A 21039-nucleotide genomic window follows, 5' to 3' on the forward strand; every position below is an offset into this window, starting at 1 on the left:
TCTATAATTTAAGATGAAAATGTATTTAAACAAAATATTTAAGGTTTTTTTTACGACAATACACTTTTTGCATGGTCAAAAACCTCCCATTCAATACGTATACCATGAAAGAATGGCATGGAAGGTTTGGGATATCTCTAAAAAGGACAAGAACTATTTTTTTCGAGTAGATTTAGTAAACAGCCCTTAAGATGGTAATAAAATGATTCGACGGCCCCGATTTAGCTGCAATAAGATTGTCAGAAATGAATTGAAATCTCTGGTAATTTTTGGAGTGGATAAATACTTTCAGCAAGAAGAGATAAATGATGAGTATTTGCCAGTGATTTGGCCTCTTTGGGGGCTTTGAGTTTGTCGTAGCTGGTGTAATAGCTTGAAGAAAAATGTATAACTATTTTATACAACAAATCACAAACAAGTAAGTCCGAAAATCCTACATTTTATATTTTTTAGTTGAGGTCATTAAAATAAAGGCATGAGAGGCGAAAATCTACTCTTGGACATAGATAATCGCTGTTAAACATAATAGCAAAACATAATAATTACAAACATCACTTTTTCTGATTGTCGAAGATTTTCATAAAAATAAATTTGGCTGAAATTACACTAATAATACTTTTTAATGGTATCCCGAGTAACAGCATTGATGAAGCACCGGGACTATCCTCAGGTTCAACATCGTCTCCCTCTGGGGTCGACCAATTTCATTGTCTTCAGCCCTACTTTCCTATATATCACTCACCACTCCTATTTATTGCGGTAGTGGTAGCTAGAGTAGGCGCAGGAGTAGTCTATTCACGATTATCAGTAGTCGCTGTAGGAATAGTCATGGAAGGGATTGCCAAGACAGGAGAACCTACGGTATTAGCAACAGTAGTAGTTTTTCTAGGAATAGTCATGATGGGAAATGCTCTTTGTAGGAGTTTTGTGATCATACAACCCCCCATACAATCTCCAGCTCCTTTCTGACACTGACTTTTTGATTATGCATGTCAAGTATGTATTTAACAGTTCACAAAGACGGGCCATTAAAAGAGATATTGTAGTAAAAGGGACTTGAGACCCTTTTATAACCCTTCCCATTCCAACAAACTTAATAAGGGGAGAGGAAAACTTACTTAATCTTTGATTACGTATTGGTTAACATCATAGTTAATATTGAAATGGATTTAATAAACGGTTTAATCATCGATAAAGTCATATTTATTAAGTTTCATTGGAGACTGCCAAAATTTAAATTGAAATAGTAGCTTAAAAAATTGAAATTCCCTTGGTGAATTCTGGGTTAAAAAGAGACCTTCAATGTAATGGAGTCACATGAGATTTCAAAGCTACGCAAAAATAACAAGTAAGGTAACAAATATAACGATTAGAACACATGCTTCACATCAAAGCATGTGAATGGGAAAAATTACTTTTATCTTAACCTGCATAAGCATTAAGCTCTTTTCTTCAATTTTTTTTTTTTTTTGCATTGATAAGAAAATAGTTTTTTTAAACATCTTCATAATTTTTTTTCTTTTCTGGATGACAGTTATGTCTTTTATGATGCAGTACAATTCCTTTTAAATGGGCTTCAGGCGTGCCACACTATCGCCCTACTGTGGTCAGCAGAATTTAAATTAAACCATCCTGAGCTCACCCTTATCAAGAATAATTGACACAATGGATTTGTCCTACCGCCTTGTAATGACCCTTACATGAAGGTTATATGCAAGGGAAGAACCTCTTGTTCAAAACCCTCGAAGAAAAATTGTCAAGACTTCAGCCAAATGCTTGTCAAATGTAAATTTACCATACGAATAAAAGTAACAGGTCATTACGACGATAGAACTGTTTTTAGATTCATGAAACTTTTTAAGGTATCATCCTCTTTAAATTTTTTCTCTTATTCTTTCTGTTTCGTTATCCTTATTTTGCTATTGTTAGCTAATAATTGGTTTCAGTTCGGTCTCCTTGTCAAAGGTTAAGTTTTTACCCCCTAGAAACGCTTTCTCAAACAAAAGTGTGTCTTGAAGTTTCAATGCGGTCACCATAACAAATTGATTTGATGTTTACTTTTCCATCGAGAGTTAACTGAACTTGGAATAATGGATCATGATCGTTTGCTGCATCATTTTGTTCTGGAATATAAAGTCCCAACGTTCCTAACTCCATGTCTGCTTGTTTTAACTTTTTTCGAGCGTGTGGGCTATGGCTAATAGTGTCACTATTTCCAAGAAAGCTATACTCATGTTGAAGGCTGTGTCCAAACATTAATGCATTCTTACCATATTTCTCACACCCTAGTTTTAATAGAAAAGGTGCAATTAATTTAGCCACTGTCATACGCACTTCCACCTGTCTAAAGGCATAAACCCAGGGATTAGTAGCACTCGATGAGACAAGCAAGAGTCCTAAGTACAGTCGTAACCACTTGTTGTTATTTTGATATATACTAAGCCCAATTAGTAACTCGTATATTTGATATGGTAACCATAGTCCAAGACATGACATCACTGTTGTGGCTAGGCTAATCGAGTATTTAGAGAGACGACTTCCATGAGAAGGACGAGTGACTGCCAGTTCTAAGCTTGAGATTGCTTGAGCATGGGTTTTAGCCACACAGTATATGTACAAGCAGCAGAAAACTAGAACTGCTGATCCGGGAAGATATACAATAAGTATGAGTACTATCTGCAAGTTTTGGGGTATCAACTGTGACGAACAGATATCAGTTTTTCCTCCCCATAGTACAACTGGTGAAAAAGATGTGACCAAACTAAATATCCACGTCAATATTACATACCTTCCAGCATATTTATAAGTAAGTAAATTATTATATTTCAAAGGCTGCGCTAATGCAGTAAACCGATCTATGGCTATCGCCACCATCGCAAAAACACTGGCTAAGCATAAGTTCATAATGATGGAGTATGGTAAGATACACAACAGATAACTAAAATTGCTGGTTATATTAGACGCTCTTAGTTCTGATGTTAAGGTGAATGGTAAGATTATTCCTGTTCCCAAATCAGAGAAAGCTAAGGACGAGATGAATAAATTACTTGGTGTTTTCAAGCGATGATTTCGAAACATGGCAAATACCACAAAAAAATTGAACACAATCGCGCAGGGAGTAATCACGACCGTTATCATAATCGCCAAAGTAATTACAATTATATGTGGCTCATCAAGGTTGACTAGTGATGTATCTGTAATGTTTTCCATCTGGAAAAAAGAAAAAAAATATTAATATTAAAAAATATCACATAGGAGACCATTTATTGGTATTTCTCCAACCAATAACACAGTTTATTTTGATCCTCAAGCTGTCAGAAAGAAAAAGAATTTAAGTCCTTATAGATATAAAAAATCAATATCTCAGTAGCTTCTTGATCTCTACCTCTCTCTTTCTCTCTCTCTCTCTCTCTCTCTCTCTCTCCTCTCTCTCTCTCTCTCTCTCTCTCTCCTCTCTCTCTCTCTCTCTCTCTCTCTCTCTCTCTCTCTCTCTCTCTCTCTCTCTCTCTCTCTCTCTCTCTCTCTCTCTCTCTCTCTCTCTCTCTCTCTCTCCTCTCTCTCTCTCTCTCTCTCTCTCTCTCTTTTTGTCTCTCTTGTTCTTTTTCACACTATATTTGAGGGTTTCAGTTCTGTCCTGGCCACCCCCCCCCCAAAAGCTAGATTATGAAGTATCAAATCTTTGTGTTATATATTCATAATATCAATCCTTTTATCGTTGTAGCAATAGCTGCAATCTAGTGGAGGGTGAGTCGACAATAACTGAAATTTAAGCAACTCGTTTTTTAAGAGACTATCTCAGGAATAATGATTCAGAAATAATTAAGCTGATCCATTTTATTTTTAAAGAAGAAGGGTTTCAGATTTTCTATATATGTGTCATGATTGCGCCAAATGGTACTTTTGGTATGTGGTGCCAAAAATTGTACTTTTTCAAGAAGGCTAGGTAATATAAAATCGTATCATTGAAACCACCTTTGGTGATAATCCTTCATTGGATATCTACGGTCGTAATAGAAGCAATCTAGTATTGAGTGTTCTATACTAATCAATTTTGAACCGTGGTTTCAAAGAACTCTGATGAAAAAATTTTCAGTATTATTCTCTGAACAAGCTCTCAATTACAAGCAGTAACATACAAGCTTCCAAGCTTTTCTCATTTGATTTGGAAATGTTGAAGCTAAAAATCTCACTGTCATTTGTTGAGGAAGGGTGGAGGGGGTTGCATTTAAGAGATGGACTGGACGTTCTGCATACTTTAAGTGCTTATTGGGATAGTACTTCAATGAAAACACAAAACTTACGCATGAGATGCGATAATACTGTACTTTTAGATTGTGAAGATATCATATAGCCCTGTTTAAAGAAAAAAAAAATCCTATATTCGTTGGTTTTTTCTATGAAGCTTTTATTTTTCATAACCCGACAAATTTTGGAAAGCATCAAAAATCGGTTTATTTGCGCTAGTTCTATAGATGACACTTACGTAGGCTGCTAAGCAATAAGTTTTATTTATTTTATGCTTCAAGTTTGCTCTTTACTATCTTCAGAGAAGCTTTGTTTTTGGAATTAATAGCGCAATATAGCGATGATAAATTGACAGATTTTCGATTGTCGATTAGAGTGTCGTCAGCTTACAAAAAATTAAGAGGGGTGGTAGTGCATTTTTTCAAATCTAGGGGGCACATTCGTCAATTTTCTCAACCAAAATTCAGCATTTTCAATGGGCCCCGAAATGAGCAAACTGCTAACAAAACTTAACATGAAAAGGAGCGCCGACTCGGTTACTGAAGACACAAGCTTGATAAGCCTCATCATATTTCGGTGCAATTCATTGGTTAAAGCAGATCGTCCATTAAAAGGGGAAAACGCGAAGGCTGCACATATACCGACGTAAAGTCCAGTGCATTGAATGGTCACTAGCTCACACGCTGGGAGAAGAAATCTACTTAGGGCATACAAAACGATTAAAATTTGGATTAATGAACTCTCTGTAAAGTCACTTACTCTCTGTGAGTAAGTGATCATTTTCAATTTTTGTATGTATTTCTTCTCTGAGTTAGTAGCCCATCTGTCTTTCCCCTTCTTTACAGGCCAACGAGCCTTTGGAGGAATAGTAACACGTTATATTAAGGGCTATTTAATGGAGAATAGATCTTTTCTTGAAAATGTAACAATGTGGCTTAGTTAAAATGGGTTATTTTAGCAGTAGCAGTAGCAGTAGTATTCATATGAGACACCGCCATATCAGGATTTGTAAGATTTTTACGTAATGTGCTTTGGATGCTGTACAATAGAGAAGGTTTTAAAACCTACAGGGGCCCGCTAGGCAAGACGCAAACGTTACATATTAATTTCTCTTTAAAAAAAACCTTAGCCAGGGGTCAGCTGGGGAAGCCCCGGTTGTAAAAAAATTCATTTTGGTCCAATATTTACAGGCAATGAATGAAGTAATCTTGCGTGAGTTGCTAGATTTAATTCAGTATTGAAAAAGAGTTCCTTATGAAAACATCAAAGATATTATTCTCTAGTGATGGATGCCTTTACTCTATTACATATTGAAGGCACTAACAATGGCGAAATGAAAGCTAGAGCGTCTAAAGCTGCAGTAGAAATTACAAGGGGTTGTTGGTTAACCTTAGAATGGGACGAGATGTTTGCGTGATATGTAATACCATTAAGCAAATTCAAGTCGGAAGAAAAGATATGCTGTGCAATAAAAGTGAATATAATGCATATACAAAGATTACAAGAGGGATTAAATACATTAGTGAAATATATTGAAAACGATAATCTGAATAAATCGATAAAAAAAGGAGTAAGTTTGTTACTGGTGGGATCTATTGTTAGTCTATAATTGGTTGTGAAAGTGTCGTGATTAAAAACGACTGGATTTTAGCAGAAAAAATTACGCAGGGTAGAGTAAATTTGAAAAAATGTTTGATTCTAGATGATGATTTCCTAGAGTTATCTCTTTAAAGGCAAATATTTTCTCAAAGAATACTTAACGATATAATGAGAAATGACTCTCCGTCTTTGGACTATTACATGAAACTTTTACGCAGGGTTCCAGATGCATTTGCCCAATTTACTGATATATTAATTGAAACAAAACAAAATGATGTAGTGAATTTACTTTTAACCACTACCTAGACGGCCATCTTTGCAAGGAAGCAAGAAATAAGTCGAAAAAGTTTTGTGGTGTCGCTCCTCTTCCTAGAAGGCATTCATTTTACTGATTGTGACTCAGTTTCTTTTTTGAAGTGAGACAGTCAACATAGAAAATGTTCTATGTATGTCCATCATGTTTTTATACATAATGCAGCTCGTCATCCTATGAGAATTGTACAATTGTTGATGACTATAATGAAAAGTGTAGATTATGCAAGCCATGTAAATTGCATAGAGAATACACAACGCAAATTACAGACTGTAATTCGTGTCTAGAAGATATTTATGACTCTAACGCTAGAAGTTTCCTACGTTCCGATTTTCACTACGATTAATGTCATCAAAGGGGAAAACACTTACCCTGGTATGACTGAAAAAACTTTAAACGTGGTTACAGTTTATTTTTAAGAGACTGGTATCGTCATGGTTCTAAATTGCTTTGGGAAGAAGAACCTGGTCTACACTTCAATTGCTGGAATAATAAAAGAGTCTGATTTTTACGACATCTCTGTGAAGATACTGGCTACTATGATTATAAGCCTACGGACTTAAATTTGCCTGTTACAGAAAGTGACTCTTCATTTGAGAATTTTGTGCGCAACATTCGTTCAAATACGCAAACTGAAACACGTGAATTTTACAATATGAATGAAATAAGTGTTTTTGACTTTATGAAGAGAAATAATAAAAATGCAGTTACATTAGATTGTAGAAAATGTGACCCTGACTTTGCATGCCAAGATGAATACAAGTTGAATCCTGAAGAACTCCCGCCACTGATCACTAACAATGGTTAACTACACATAGAAGAAAAAACACAGCGTTTTGTATATACAAGTTTGATTAATAAACAAATTCAGAAAAATTCTTAAAGCATTTCACTCTTAGAACACTGAAATTTATACAATACAGGTAGGAAGGGGTATTTTCAACTAGAAAGTCGTTCAATCGAGGATTGCCAAAATAAATGCTAAAAAAATTCATTGTAAGTATATCTGCAATATAGAAAAATGAACTATATTAGTGCAATAAAACCACAACTGTTAGTTGATAAATCATTACTCGTTTCCAACTTGGGATAATATATTTTCCACTTTGACCAAGAAAGTTTTTAATGAGAGGTATGTAGAATGTATACCATAAGCCAAGAAAATCAAAAAAATCAATATTTTTCGCTGTTTGATAGATGAATAGCCAGTGTCCCATCTTTACAGTCGATTGACTATAGTTAACAGTAATAAGGATAATGTCAACACTTTGGATATGGTTGAGGAAATCCGAAGGCATGCAATAGGACTTTTATTTGGACATGTAGGGATCCAAATTGAATACATTAATTATTTGATTTGTGTTTTTGTGCCAAATTTAATAGTGTACTGCCATCATTGGTAATTTCTTAATAGGTTTCAAATTGGTTTAACGAGATTATCGAATAATTTCCTCTAATGATTCGGTTAAGGTACACTATAGACGTACTGTGCATGTTCAGACAATAGTCATAACTTGAATACCAAACAAATCCAATGCAATGATTATATGAGTTTTCGCAAACATTTCTTCAGTTATAACATTTTCAAAAAAGTATGAATGACGATCTAGAGATTACATTGTAAATTCATATAGGGTCCTGTAGGATTTATCGAAAGATAAATTCTAGAGTGGAATTCTGTTTACTTTACGCAAAGAGGTGAAAGACCAAATATTTCAAAGTTATGTGGAGAATTAAAAGTAAAAGCAATTTTTGAAGGAATTTCACCCTCGATAGACGACTAATCGGTGTAGGTACCTGTACCTGTAGCAATATTTCGTTGATTCGGGATTTTGTAAGGTACAATCAGTTTGAAATTATTCCACTAGCTCTTAATTTCTCAATTAACTGAGCAATGGAACTCATAACCTATTCTTTTTGCACATGAAGTATTGCCGAGATGAGAGAGACTGTTACATCAGGTGCAGTGCCAACTACTTTTCGCAGAATAAAATTGGACGGAGTAAGTTGTAGTTTTAGATCAATTTTTACATTGGGAGGCAACCATTGAGGCATACTATATATCTCATGATTTATTCTCCCAAAAAAATGTAATATTTAGTTATCGTATCTCTAAGTATATTGCTCGTGTCAGTGTCCGTTTCACATTCATATAGCCACACCTCTCAAGTCTTTAAAGAATATCGGAGTCGTCAGCATGAATTGTATATAACTTGTATTATTTTAAATATTATTGCTTGTGCTCACCAACTTCCCATTTATATAGACACTGGTTTGTCTAAACAAATTGTGTATTACACAATTTTCATAGGATAGCCCCTTGGCTGCGTTTGGTTTTTCATTGTTAGATCTTTGACAATTACATGTAGGTCTATGAACATGGACGTTTAATCTATGAAATAATCTTAACCCGAATAAATTTGAAAATGTAAGTCTTCATAGAGTGGTTACTGTGGATAAAATTGTTCATAGTAACCATGTTTCACACTCATATCAACATTTTCTGTATTGAAAAGATTTAGAGATGAGTTGACTAAAGAATGAGATTCTTTATGTGATAAATATGCCATTTCTAGGAAAAGAAATCCCTTTTCGATGTAACAATTTTCACTCTTGGTTTCTTTTTCGTCTTTGACAAGAGTGATGTTTTACGCTTCCGGCATTAGTTCTGACTGATGAATGACAAGGTGTTTTTCAGCCTTTTTAAGCCTTTTCTGCTTTGTCGTGATTTTAATAGCTCGCTGAAGAATCGCGCTCAAGACCTGAGATTTTGCGAAAACCTTCATTTAAAATCCTTCCCAGAACCCCAATTGTGTAGTGTAGAGGACACAAAATCCTTGGCAGCCGGTACAATATAATTTTTAGCCAGGGGTAGAGCAGAGCAAAACAGCTGGTAAAACCAAATGCTGAGACCCTAACCGGACATTGACGAACGGTCCCTGTAATAGTCTATTCCATCACCCAATTGTCGTGGTCCAAAAGTAGCAACATAGCAATTAATATCAGAAAAAAAACAAAATTATTTTTTCCATTAGCCATCTCACTGAATGGGTCGAAAATGACATATAATCACAGCCAAACCTTTTGTTATTGCCGGAGGATCGCCCAATTCACTTCCTAATGTTAAGTTACAGAGCTCCAAATACGACGTGATGACTGGAATATATTGAAGGTGCTTTATATCGTAATGGTGAATGTGTTTGTGAGTTCTTTTTGCTCAAGAACACGTAGGAGGAGGACATTGCTATTGACAACTCTCGATATTTCAACGAATGAGGCGTTAAGAAATATACAATTGTCCAAGGAGAAGCCGGGGAGATAGTCAATAAAGCGATCCATGCCACTTGCACTTCCAACACTTCGACCATTGATAATATTTTGTTTAAAAACAAGAATATCTTTTAGATTATCGTTGAAAATAACTTTCTCATTGTCAATGGGATAACTAATTTAAATCTTGCCCTGTTCCATTGAATAATGAAAGTGAAATGCACCATTCTTGCGAACAGAGATTTTTCAATTGACACCACAAGACAAATCAGTAATAATATCATATTCATTTTATGGTAGTATGATAAATATTCACCCCAGTTCATTGATTCTATCCATTCTTCACTAGTGAGTGGCCAATCACGAGGTTTTTCTTTTATACCATGTGTACGCTCCTTTATTAGGAAATCATAGTTATTTTTAATAATACTATCCAAAAGAGCAACTTCATACCTTCTCTCGAATTTGATGGCGGGAGAGAGTTTTGTCCAACAATCGCTTGTGTTATTCAAATCATTGTAGAGTGAATCATTTTACACTGGACATGAATGCCACATAAAAATCATTAGGTATATTCAACATCTCCTGCGGCAACCCAAGAATCAAAATCAGTTTTATCCTAGCCAATAAACAAGCAACTGTCTCTTATCCTTGCGAGTTCGTATCTTTAATATCTTTTTAATTTTATACATTCCATTACTTTTAAGTTTTTTTAGTTCATTGTTCATTTTAGTTCATTGTCGTAAAATCCCCCAAGAATCTCTTCATCTTTAATATCACGTAAACGATACTTTCAAGGTTTAGTGCCTAGGATTTTTGACAACCTAAAATGTTAAGTGGAATAGGTATAATTCTCATTTTCAAAAATGTTAGTAGTCCGGTTTATTCGAACTGTATCACCAACATTAAATTTCTTCTTCACAACCATTTCATTGGAACATTGTTTAAGAAAAATGCCGAGTATATTGTTACTGTGATGAACTTCAAGATGACTATGATTTGATAGGGCTCGATGAGAAAGTTGATTATAAATCAACATGATTTTGTCTAAATCTTGAATAAAAGCAACAATTTTTCAATATACAATATCTCAAGATTAAAAGTCAAATTGTTCTTTTCAGACGTTCAGCCAATGCTGCCTTCATAGGGCTGTGATTATTATATTTCAGTAAAGCATTTTTTATATTAACAAATTCACTACCCTGATTTGTTTGAATTTGTCTTTATGAATCTTGTCCAAAGATAGATTTAAGGGCATTAGCAACTTCATCACCTCTCTTTGAACGCAATGAAACAGCGTTTGCATGCCGACTAAAAAAACTGATTGCAAATAAAATATACTTGTAAGGACTATTGTAATGTCTCTGAGTCCCGGTTAGAGTCAAAGGATCTGCTTGTAATATATGCAATGGCAAAAAGGATTCAGTTTTTAATAATCATTGCCGCGAACTCTATAATTTTGATGAAGAGTGTAGCTGGGCTTATTCTGTCAAATAGTCTGTCGCCAACTTCTTTTCAATTGCAGCGACTCGAGCACGTGTGATGGGGAGCTTAAACTTTCGGCTTCTCTAATATTTTCATAAACTTGTTTCAAAGCTCGAGCTATTTTGAACGTAAATGCGGTGTGTAGTGCCCGCTACCCTTTTGCATACTAAATGTGGTAGAAAGACACTTTCCTTTAATACCATTTAAATCATCACCCCCACTTGGCGTGCTATCCGGAAACTATATATCTTTTGATATTTCTCCATATTCCCATAATTGTTTTAAAATATGTTTATTTCCCAATAAAACGTATTGAAAAATTTTATTACTTTTAAAAAATGAATATAAAATGATTCAAGTCTATTACGATTTGCAATTAAATATAACTCTTTCCGGTAACTCTTGCCATGGATTAAAACTTCCTTCCTAGTACAATCAATTTTTAAATGTTCATTTCCAGCAAGATAGGTAGAGAGTCTTTCACTTTGCTCACGATACGAATGAGGCATTAGTTCTACAGCCATTACTAGGCCTTTAGGTGAATCTTCTTCTTGTTTTGGCACTTTAAAAGTTTCAGAACTTTCAGGAAGTAGAGGATTATCAATGACACTTACTTTGAGCCGCTTTTCACGGTTGGTTTTATGTCTGTCCACACATCGAAGGGCATTTTTAAGCAAAATTAATTTTTCGTTATTAGAAATTGTTTAATTGCTAACTAATTTATCAAGATTATCTTCAAAGTACCCTTTTGGTGAAGGAATGAGTTATATTGGCGTCAGTTTTTATTTTTAAGCCATTTCTAGAGAATGGAATTTTTAAGTCCCCCAATTATCAGCAGTAACAATGAAAAGAAACTACCACCCGCTTGAACAAATCACTTTGTTTTAAAATTCTTTCCTTTATTTTTGCAAGATAGGGTATGTACAAGGGAACGATGTTGCTTTTTCTCTTGCCTAACATTTTCTGCCAGTTGAACATTTACTTCCGTTAAATTTAAACAAAGCTCAGACAGGAGATTAATGAATTCATTGTCAATACCATGTTTGAGTATGGCCTTCCTAAGTCGTGGTTTTGAATTACCTAGGACAGAAAATAAATGTTTGCTTTCATGTAGTTTCTTCAATGTCACGATGACGAGTAATGATCTTTTTTACTATTCATGGGTAGATATACTGTAATTTCATTATCAAACATATCAGTGATCACACGTAACTTCTCAGGCGTGTTTTGATTGAGATCCAAAAAATGTAACCATAAGGTTTATTAGTAGCTTGATTGTATGCTGAGAGTGAAAATTTCGGTTCGCTGGAATATTTTTGCTGGTTTGAAGTTATAAAGTAAACTTTAATTACGAACAGCCATTAAGATGATACAGTAAGTACTATTCAAAGCAAGTGTTATCATACTTTTGCTTTCATGAATGGAGTTATAGAGAACAACAGTTACAAACATTTTTGTGATGATACCGGACCGTGAATAATTATAACATCTCCTGAGTCCATTCTGCAATGGATTCATCAAAATCATCAATAATCAATCAAGAGTTTCCTTGAATAGTAAGTGCCCCAATAAATTTTATGTCTGGCGCAATAGTCTTCATTTTGTCCAAGGGATCTTGCCACACACTAAAGCAATAATAGATATTTTATGGTTTTCCAAAAGCACTTTATGATGGTTCTCAATTATTTTGTTAAAAAGTACTGCTTTTCCAGACTTTGATGACCCGCAAAGAAATGATCTGAATGGAGTTTTAAATAGCTGTCAAAATGCAACTGACCGAAGCAAACCTCAATATATCGAATAACTACTCAAAAAATGGAACATATGGTTTATTTAAAACCCAAATGAATGCACTACATATTTACATAAGCACGTGGAAAAACACAAAGTAGACACTGAAACATATTTACATGAGCTCTTGTATATATTTGCACAGACATGCTTACATAGGTGTATATATTACAAATTAAAAAACATTTCAATTTGCACTTAGAAAAGGGTCCCACTTGGAGACCTGGAAGTGACTGGATTCCTCCGGAGGACGCGGTGGCCAGAAGACAGAACGGTTACTGTGGTGGCGTGATTGCATTACTGGTAAATTCATAGCATAATATTAAGGACTTTTTTTAAAACAACGATTCCACTTTGCGCAAAAAATTAATAAATATAAAAATAATAGTTAAATAAAACATAAATAAATAATAAAAACTTGAAAAACATTACATAAAAAAATACTTATAAAAACACTAGGAAATGACTAGAAAACACACTGCTGAGCTGGAGACTGACTGTAAGGATAAAAAAAACCTGCCCTCCTCCCAAAAACCATTGAACTTTCTCCAGACCAAGAAAACACCTGTACTCTACATTTACGTCTCGATCTGAGGTAAGATAATTACCGTCTGGTAGTACCTCCAAACCATCCGCATGCACATAGAATTTATCCGATATGGCCGACATGGCATTTTTCTTGACTCGAACCGTGTAGTTTTTATAGTTTAAAGAGGGAATTCCATTGACGTTTGCTCTTGGAACTAAGAGCGGAACAATGCTCTTATAAAAACTCATATCGAAATTTTCCTTTATACAGTGAGTAGGCATCCCTTGGCAGACTTTTTTGAGGCTCATCATAGCTGGTGTAGTCTATTCGAGAGCTAATTCGCATACCATTTTCAAAATCGTCTAGCAGATTATCTGTTTTAACTTTCAATAGGAGTTAATCAGTTTCTCCATAATACGCTTGAACTTGCCCCCCAGCCATTGGAGTTTACGCATATTGTAATAAAATTCCAACATGAGTTTCTTTGAAATTTCTAATATGGCACTGCCAGTGGCAATGTTTTTATTTTATCTAGAAAGATGTGAAATTTGGATCTGCAATGATCAGGCCCATTTTTTAATGGCTGATTATAACACCACATCAACTCCGATTGCACAAACTCTCACATATCTTACGGCATAAGGCATAAGGTTTGCAATAAGCTGTTGATCTGTGTCGGTGATCAGACCTATTTTTCACTGATGATTTTCAGAATTAAATCCATCACCAGATGAGGAGTTGAAAAAATATCACAAATGTAACGCAAAAACCTCGTAAATTTTATCCATGTTTCTACAGAAAATATCCAACAACGTCATTACATCACTTCCCAGTTACATTTTAGAAAACTCCCCCCATTTTTAAACACTTCCTTACCCCAAACTTCTTTAGTAAATTCATAATCGCCAATAGTTTATTGAAAATCTTGAAGTGAATCATAAAAAACTTTTATGGGTCATTATTTTTCCTTATATGGCCTAAAGACGAAGTCGTAGTACTCGTAAGGGTATATTTCCTTACACGTTAGTAAATCATACATTTTATCTTTTGGAAAGCATTGTTTGAGGAGGGAAAAACTATCGAAATCGCCGCTTTTTTGTGCTTGAATGAGTTGACCTAAGGATTTGGAAAAGAAACTATAGAAATCCAAGAAGCAGATTTTATTGAAACACGTATTGTTATTTTCAACTGTTGTTCATTTGTAGTTCTAAGAGCAAACACTTCTCATACGATTTGGGTACGGTATATTAAGAACAAAACCCATCTACCCATGCTACATCTAAAATTTCACCTTTCTGCAAACGTGCCAACGCTGGTAATATGAATTTGAAATCATAGTTTGAACGGTGCATGTAACCGTTATAAATATAATGCTTTCTAACATTTACTTTACAAGATTTACGTGCCACCCCCAAAAAATTAATCCCTCGCTATAAAATTGGATTACTTAAACAATCATTGTCGGGGACTGCCATATCCCCACTACCGTCAACTAATTTTTTCTTACACACCCAACACATATCTCTATTTTCACTTATCAACTCGTCTTCTGGTGATAGAGTCGTTGGAAAATTTGCATTGCGCCGCTGCAAAATTGACTTGTTCGTGGTTTTAACAACACTTTAAGGACCATAAACTACCACATGAGCTGACCCTTCGCACCCATAGACCCTACACTACAAGCTATAAAATTAAGAGCAGAAATTACCACATACATGTGGGTAGAGTGCAACCTTTTTATGTTTCAGATATAATAGTATCCTAAAGAGTCTTAAAAACTTACATTGGGGATGCTGGTGTCCATTGTCGGGGCTCCAAAGAAGTCTGTCAACAGATCCTTGATCGATGCTGGGAAATAGTTTTGGGGGCGTGGAAAAACAAGAGTAAAATTTAGTTTTTTGAGGCATTTTATGATTTTAAGCTGTGAAAATAATATTAATCGGAGGCTCCTCAAATCCTTCAGAACTAACAGCCAAGGCTCATTATTAAGCTGAAAACAATATTAATCTACGATTTAAACACAAAATTGCAAAGAAAAGAAGAACTTGGGCAATAAACAGCCAGTGAAAAATTGAAAATTATGCAAATATTTCGGTCAAGACCTCCGCTTGACCATCCTCAGTGCAGAATAAACTGATAGAAAATATATAAAAAACAAACCTTAAAACAAAACAGAAAACTAAAGTATGATAACCCTTTCTCAGTAACGGTGAAAGGGTAACTGAATAAAAAATACAAGTCTAAATGAAATTTCACAATTTCATCTTACTTACAGCAATCTTAAAGGATAATTTCTTCCCAGATAGATTATTATCAGATATTTTATTTAATTGTGCAACAAAAATTTGTGGATATATGTGAAAATGATCAGAATTACTAATTTTGTCATAAATTGGATTTAGAGAAGTTTCTCCCGTGTCTCTATTGAGAGCTGCCTTTTGGTGTATGCGCTTTTTTTTATCTCAACTGCTTGCCTGAAAACTTGCATGAGACCTTTAACGGGGGCAATAATGGAGGTGCTCTCAAATAAAATAAAATGATGCGGACTATCGTACAAATATTGAGCCAAGGCGGAATCAAAACCTCTGACCTTTGGCGTAGCCTCACAGCCTTGTCTATTGAAGACATATGTTCTAATAACCTCTCCCCTAGTTGCAGTTGGGTTCTTCCAATATAAAAACGGCCGCAAGAGCAGGGAATTCTATAAACACCATCACCCAGAGTGAGGCTAGTTTTATCTTTGTCACTTCTGAAAAAGCTCTGTCCTCGTTCTTCTTTTCTTTGTGATTTTAGGTTTGTCATGATTAGCCAGTGTGGTCTTGGAAATTATTTAATCTAGGATCCCCAAATGCCCCCTTGTAGAACGCAAAGTTTTCAACACTAGAACGCATTATTTTTTGAAGCAAGCATACACATCTAAGTTATATCCTCTTTCATTAACCGGAGAGGAATGTCTTATTTTTAGCTATTTCTCTTTTAGGACCACCAAGTGCGAAATTGACAGGGTTCCCATAGTAAACTAAAAATAATATTTTATTAACCTAGGGGGCAGTGGCTCCTCGAAGCCCTTCAAGCCTATTGGACTTGAGACCCCTTTTACTAACCCGAAAGGAATGCGTTACTTTGTAAAGATTTGGGATAACATCAATATTCTTAATAGTTCCCAGAAAAAATTGACTTTCTTAGCGAAAAGCCCTTCAAAGTTTGAAAAGAATGGATTAGTTTAGAATGGAGAATACCATTAACCCCCCCCCCTCTCAGAGGCATCGAACAAGGGCTCTCTCATTATCCTACTATCTCAGATTCTTGTCTTATTCTAAATCCTAATATTTAAGTATTAGTCTGAATAAAAATGTATTTTAGTCAGAAAAAGTGGTAAGTTTCTCAAGAAATATCAAAGGATTATACAGTTACATTAAGATTGACAGCTCCATCTTGGTAGGGAGTGGAAGGTCCAACATCTTCGCCATGGTGCCGGGGAGGCATAGATGTCCCGGCAGCTTCACTGGCATTGGGCATGGGGGCCAAAGAGGACACATCATGCACTTGTTTGGGGAGCTTATAAGGTCCGGGATAGACAATGACCGAAGGTCTTGAGTGGTTGGCCTTCTCTCTCTTTTGCTGGCGGACCACGGAAGGATCCGCATCTTCGCTTTGTAGAGTGCTGGTTCTTGCCTATTCATCACACACCATTTCTCTTTTGGGGAAGGCGGACATTCCTTCGAATTCTCCTTAAAAAGAAATAAAATTTTAGTTTTTCGTGAAGGGAAAAAATGCATCTTATTTGCAAAATGTAACCACCTAAATTTAACTCATTGCACCCCTACACCTTCTGTATCGATACTAGAAAACTATAGTTTTCACGTCCCCTCACGACGATAAAAGTAAAATTTTTCAAAGAAAAGTGATGAATTCAACTAACCAGAAAATAGAATCAAATAATCTAGCTAAGTATCTTTTATTCCTCTATTAAATTTTCTGCTTTTATTCTTACTATAATATGATAAAAAACATTTTAGCTATAAAAGTTTTATATAAACACGTTTAAATATAATAGAAAACATTCTGAAAATGCCCTGGAAATTACTTATTTTCACTCTTCATTGGCATTATCAGTAACCCTCCCTCTTCAGCTTAAATTGACAACTTTGTATGTATGTATTTAAGTTTAGAAGTATTTTTCACGTGAATCTTTTTCTGAGTAAAAGCTTTAAAAAGTTTTCCGTTATTCACCCGTCTGAGATTTTTAATGCTTCAATTCCAGGTCAAGAATTCAAAATTAAGGCCATACTTGAGAATACAGAGTTTTGTCTGGATCCGAGTACCTTGATTTACAGCTATTTCCTTAAAGAGCGATAATATAAGCCTGGTAAATGCTTCAAAAAACCATCCTAGGACAATTCTGTAAATCCTCTCTTCATTTCTCTAGGCTATTCCCCTTTTTCAAGATAGTCAGAAATACCCAAACTTGAATTTTATGAGAAATATGTATTATAGAGCACTCCAGAGGAAATATCTACAGATTGAGTAAGCTTCAGGGTTGCAGCTGACCCCTTTTGGGGGTGGGGGAGGCTCTAAAATAATTCGATATTATTGTCAAAATAATTCGATATTATTGTCAAAAATCCAGCCTTTTTATTTTATGCCTAAATAAGTTACATTTTTCGGAACATTTTACACTAAAATCAAGGATTATGTATAATCATAACCTGCCAATTTAGAATTTGCTCGTAGACAAAAGCAATGCCCCCTTCTCTGTAATTATCGCAAGAGCAGCTGTCCAGCAGAAAGTAAGCCCTTACATGAAGGAAACGTGTAACTAATGCTTTCACCCAGCGTAACTATTTACACCTTTTTAGCAACTTGCTTCAGTTAGTGGAAAAGTACATCGAAACTGCACACGGGGGGGATTAATTTATATTTTTTTACAAGAAAATTAGGTTATAATATCACTGAGAGAGCCATGTATTAGCAGGAAGGAGAAGGTTTTGCGGTGTTTATCTAATATATAGGATTATAGTAGGTTAAATGTGGGTATGCACACTTTATTGTTTGATCGGAAGGGAGGGGGTATATAGAAAGAGAGGCTTACCTGTTGGTATCTTTGCGACATATCCATTTTTGAAACTTGATGTGACACGTTAGTAGCGTAGGGACTTTGGATACTATAACAAATATATCCAACCATTCCTAGACACACATTTACCACCATTCCTAAGACACAATTATCCCATCATTCCAAACATACAGTACCCCATCATTCCTACGACAAATATGATGTTATCTCAGCTTCCGGGACGATGAGAAAATTCTTAGAAATGCATACCTGCTATTTTTCTTGGTTAAATGGACGTAAGGATAAAACCAAGCAGGTGCTTAGTACCCATCATGTGCTCATCGATATATAAGTTTGACGGTGAGTTGCTTAGTATCACAGTTCCAAATAAAAACTTGATTAGTTTGCATTGTTCCAAGTTGGAAAAAGGTTCAAATACTTTAAAAATGAGTGGCTTTATACTATGGCAACACTGAGGGAGGAGTTGACAGTGACAATTTGAAGACAAGAGCTCCCAAAGCAGCAGCTGAAATTGGGAAGGATTGTCGACTAACATTTGAATGGGATTAGATATTTGGTGGATATGTTATAACTTTGAGTAAGTTTAGGTTGGAAGAATAATTATTTTTCGCAGCAAATTGAACATAATGCATATAATCTTTTAACCCTTTCTCTCGGGAACCAATGGGCGTTGAGAGTGTGCACAAAGTAGAGACTTGCAATCTTTTAGTCTATAATCGGCAGTGAAAGTGACAAGAACGAACATGGATTTGCGATTAATGGATTTGAGAAACTGAAAATCTTGCGGAACCTTGTAATATTGGAAAACTGTTTGAATCTTAATGAATAATTTCAGATGTGAACCGTGCAAAAGAAAATATTCTCTGAAAAAAAAACACTTTAGATTATCTTGAAAAATGATTCTTCAACTTTGGAATATGGTATGAGGCTTTTAATCAATGCTTTACTCAATTTACTGACGTAGTAATTGAAACAATACAAAATGATATTGTGAATTTGCTTTTTAGCATTACCTTAGAACATTCAAGTTTCCATGATGATTTTTCAGTCTCTATTTTTCGTGACAACCACCGACAATTTGAAAAAAACGTCCTAAACAAAATATAATTGATTTTAACGTCGCTCGAACACTCCTCTCTCTCTAAAAGTAAAAATAACATTCCTATTGTTCGCAAATCATATTCAATTAGGTGGAGTGAGAGTCAAAACAGTTAAAAAATATTTTACATATGTCCACTGTGCTTATAAACATTGGGCAACTGGTCGTCATATGACAACTGCAGTATAGCTGATGACTATAACCAAAAGTGTAGATTATGCAATCCAAGTACATTGCATAGAGGATATACTGTACGAATTAAGGATTAAAATTCCTGTCTTGAAGAAGCTTGTGCCTCTCACACTAAGGATTATATGTGCTCCGTTGTCAATATGATAAGTGCGACCAATAGGAAAATACTTACCCTGGTATTATTAAAAAAAACCTTAAACATGATTTCAATTTATTCCTAAGGGATTAGTATCGTCGTAGATTAAAATGTTTTTTGGAAGAAGAATTTGGAGCATGTTTCAGTTGTAAAAATATCAAGAGAGTATGGTTTCTACGTCATCGTTGTGAGGACAATGGTAACAATTATTATAAAACCTGCCGATCTTTATTTGGCTGTTACAAAAGTGATTTATCACTTCAAATAAGAAAATAGAAACATGTGAATTTTACAATATGAATCAAAATAGTATCATTGACTTCACAGAAAGATAAAATAAAAATGAAGTTACATTATATCGTGGAAAATATGACCCTGACTTTGCACGCCAGGATCAATATAGGTTGAATCCCAATGATCTGCCACCCCTAATCGTTGTTGATGACGACACCCTAAAAGACGAAGAAGAAGAATCTACAAGATGAAGACGAAAGACTTTTTATGTACATATGTATTTTATTAATAAAAAATTACAAACACTGTTAACCATTATGTTCTTAGGGCACTGAAATCAATATTATACAACTAGGACAGGATATTTTCTACTATGAAGTCATTCAATCGAGGACTGTCTACATGAATGTTGAAAATTTTGTTGTAAATATAGTCTCGACTTCAAATAAGATACAGTGTTGCATCAAAACCACAGCTTTTGGTTTATAAATCTTGTAGTCACTTCCAATTTTGAATAATTGATTTCCCACTTCTTTCAAGGAAGTTTTCAATGTGATCTTTGTAGAATGCATATGGTAGACCAAGAGGATGAAAAAAAATTCTATATTCATCGTTGTTTGAAAGATGAATAGCCAATGCCCCGTTTAAAAGCTGATAATCCGACTGAATATTTAGATCCATAACTTTAGTTTTGGTCATGTTGATCTTCATATCCAGTAGCTGAGAGAAATGGGCTGTTTCATTGGACATTGCTTGGGCAGTTGCTGGATCAGCAGCAGGATTTTCGATGTCATCCTTCTTGTGGATAATGGGGAGACGGACCCTGCCGTGCTTATAATAAATATTCTACTAATATTCATGTTAAGCCTTGGACCCAATAATAATCCATGGACTGAATACAAGAATTTAAGAATGACTAGGTGGGCTCTCGTTCACAATCCGAAAAAAACGTTTAAAGGGAGATGTATACTGCCTTACTCATAATACATATTCGACTAATATTCATATTAAGGCTTGGGTTAAATAATAATCCATGGACCAAACACAAAATTTTAAGAATAAGTAGTAG

The 21039-nt window shown here is 34.9% G+C and overlaps 1 protein-coding gene across 2 annotated transcripts in view; it reads right to left on the minus strand.

The window, feature by feature from the left end:
• Positions 1-1878: 1878 nt before the first annotated feature.
• Positions 1879-21039, minus strand: part of LOC136029380 (adenosine receptor A2a-like) — a 42329-nt gene continuing 23168 nt past the window's right edge. The window contains exons 1-2 of one of the 2 annotated variants that reach the window (XM_065707700.1): positions 15016-15118; positions 1879-3210 (exon numbers count right to left, since the gene is read on the minus strand). In XM_065707700.1, coding sequence (XP_065563772.1) covers positions 1996-3210; positions 15016-15036 — 1236 coding nt within the window. In that variant the 5' untranslated portion in view covers positions 15037-15118 and the 3' untranslated portion in view covers positions 1879-1995. Of the gene's footprint in view, positions 3211-15015; positions 15119-21039 lie in introns of those variants that run through there. The other variant, XM_065707701.1, reaches the window with a different exon arrangement.

This window comes from Artemia franciscana, chromosome 7, assembly GCF_032884065.1.
Source record: "Artemia franciscana chromosome 7, ASM3288406v1, whole genome shotgun sequence".
Classification (NCBI taxonomy): Eukaryota; Metazoa; Arthropoda; class Branchiopoda; order Anostraca; family Artemiidae; genus Artemia; species Artemia franciscana.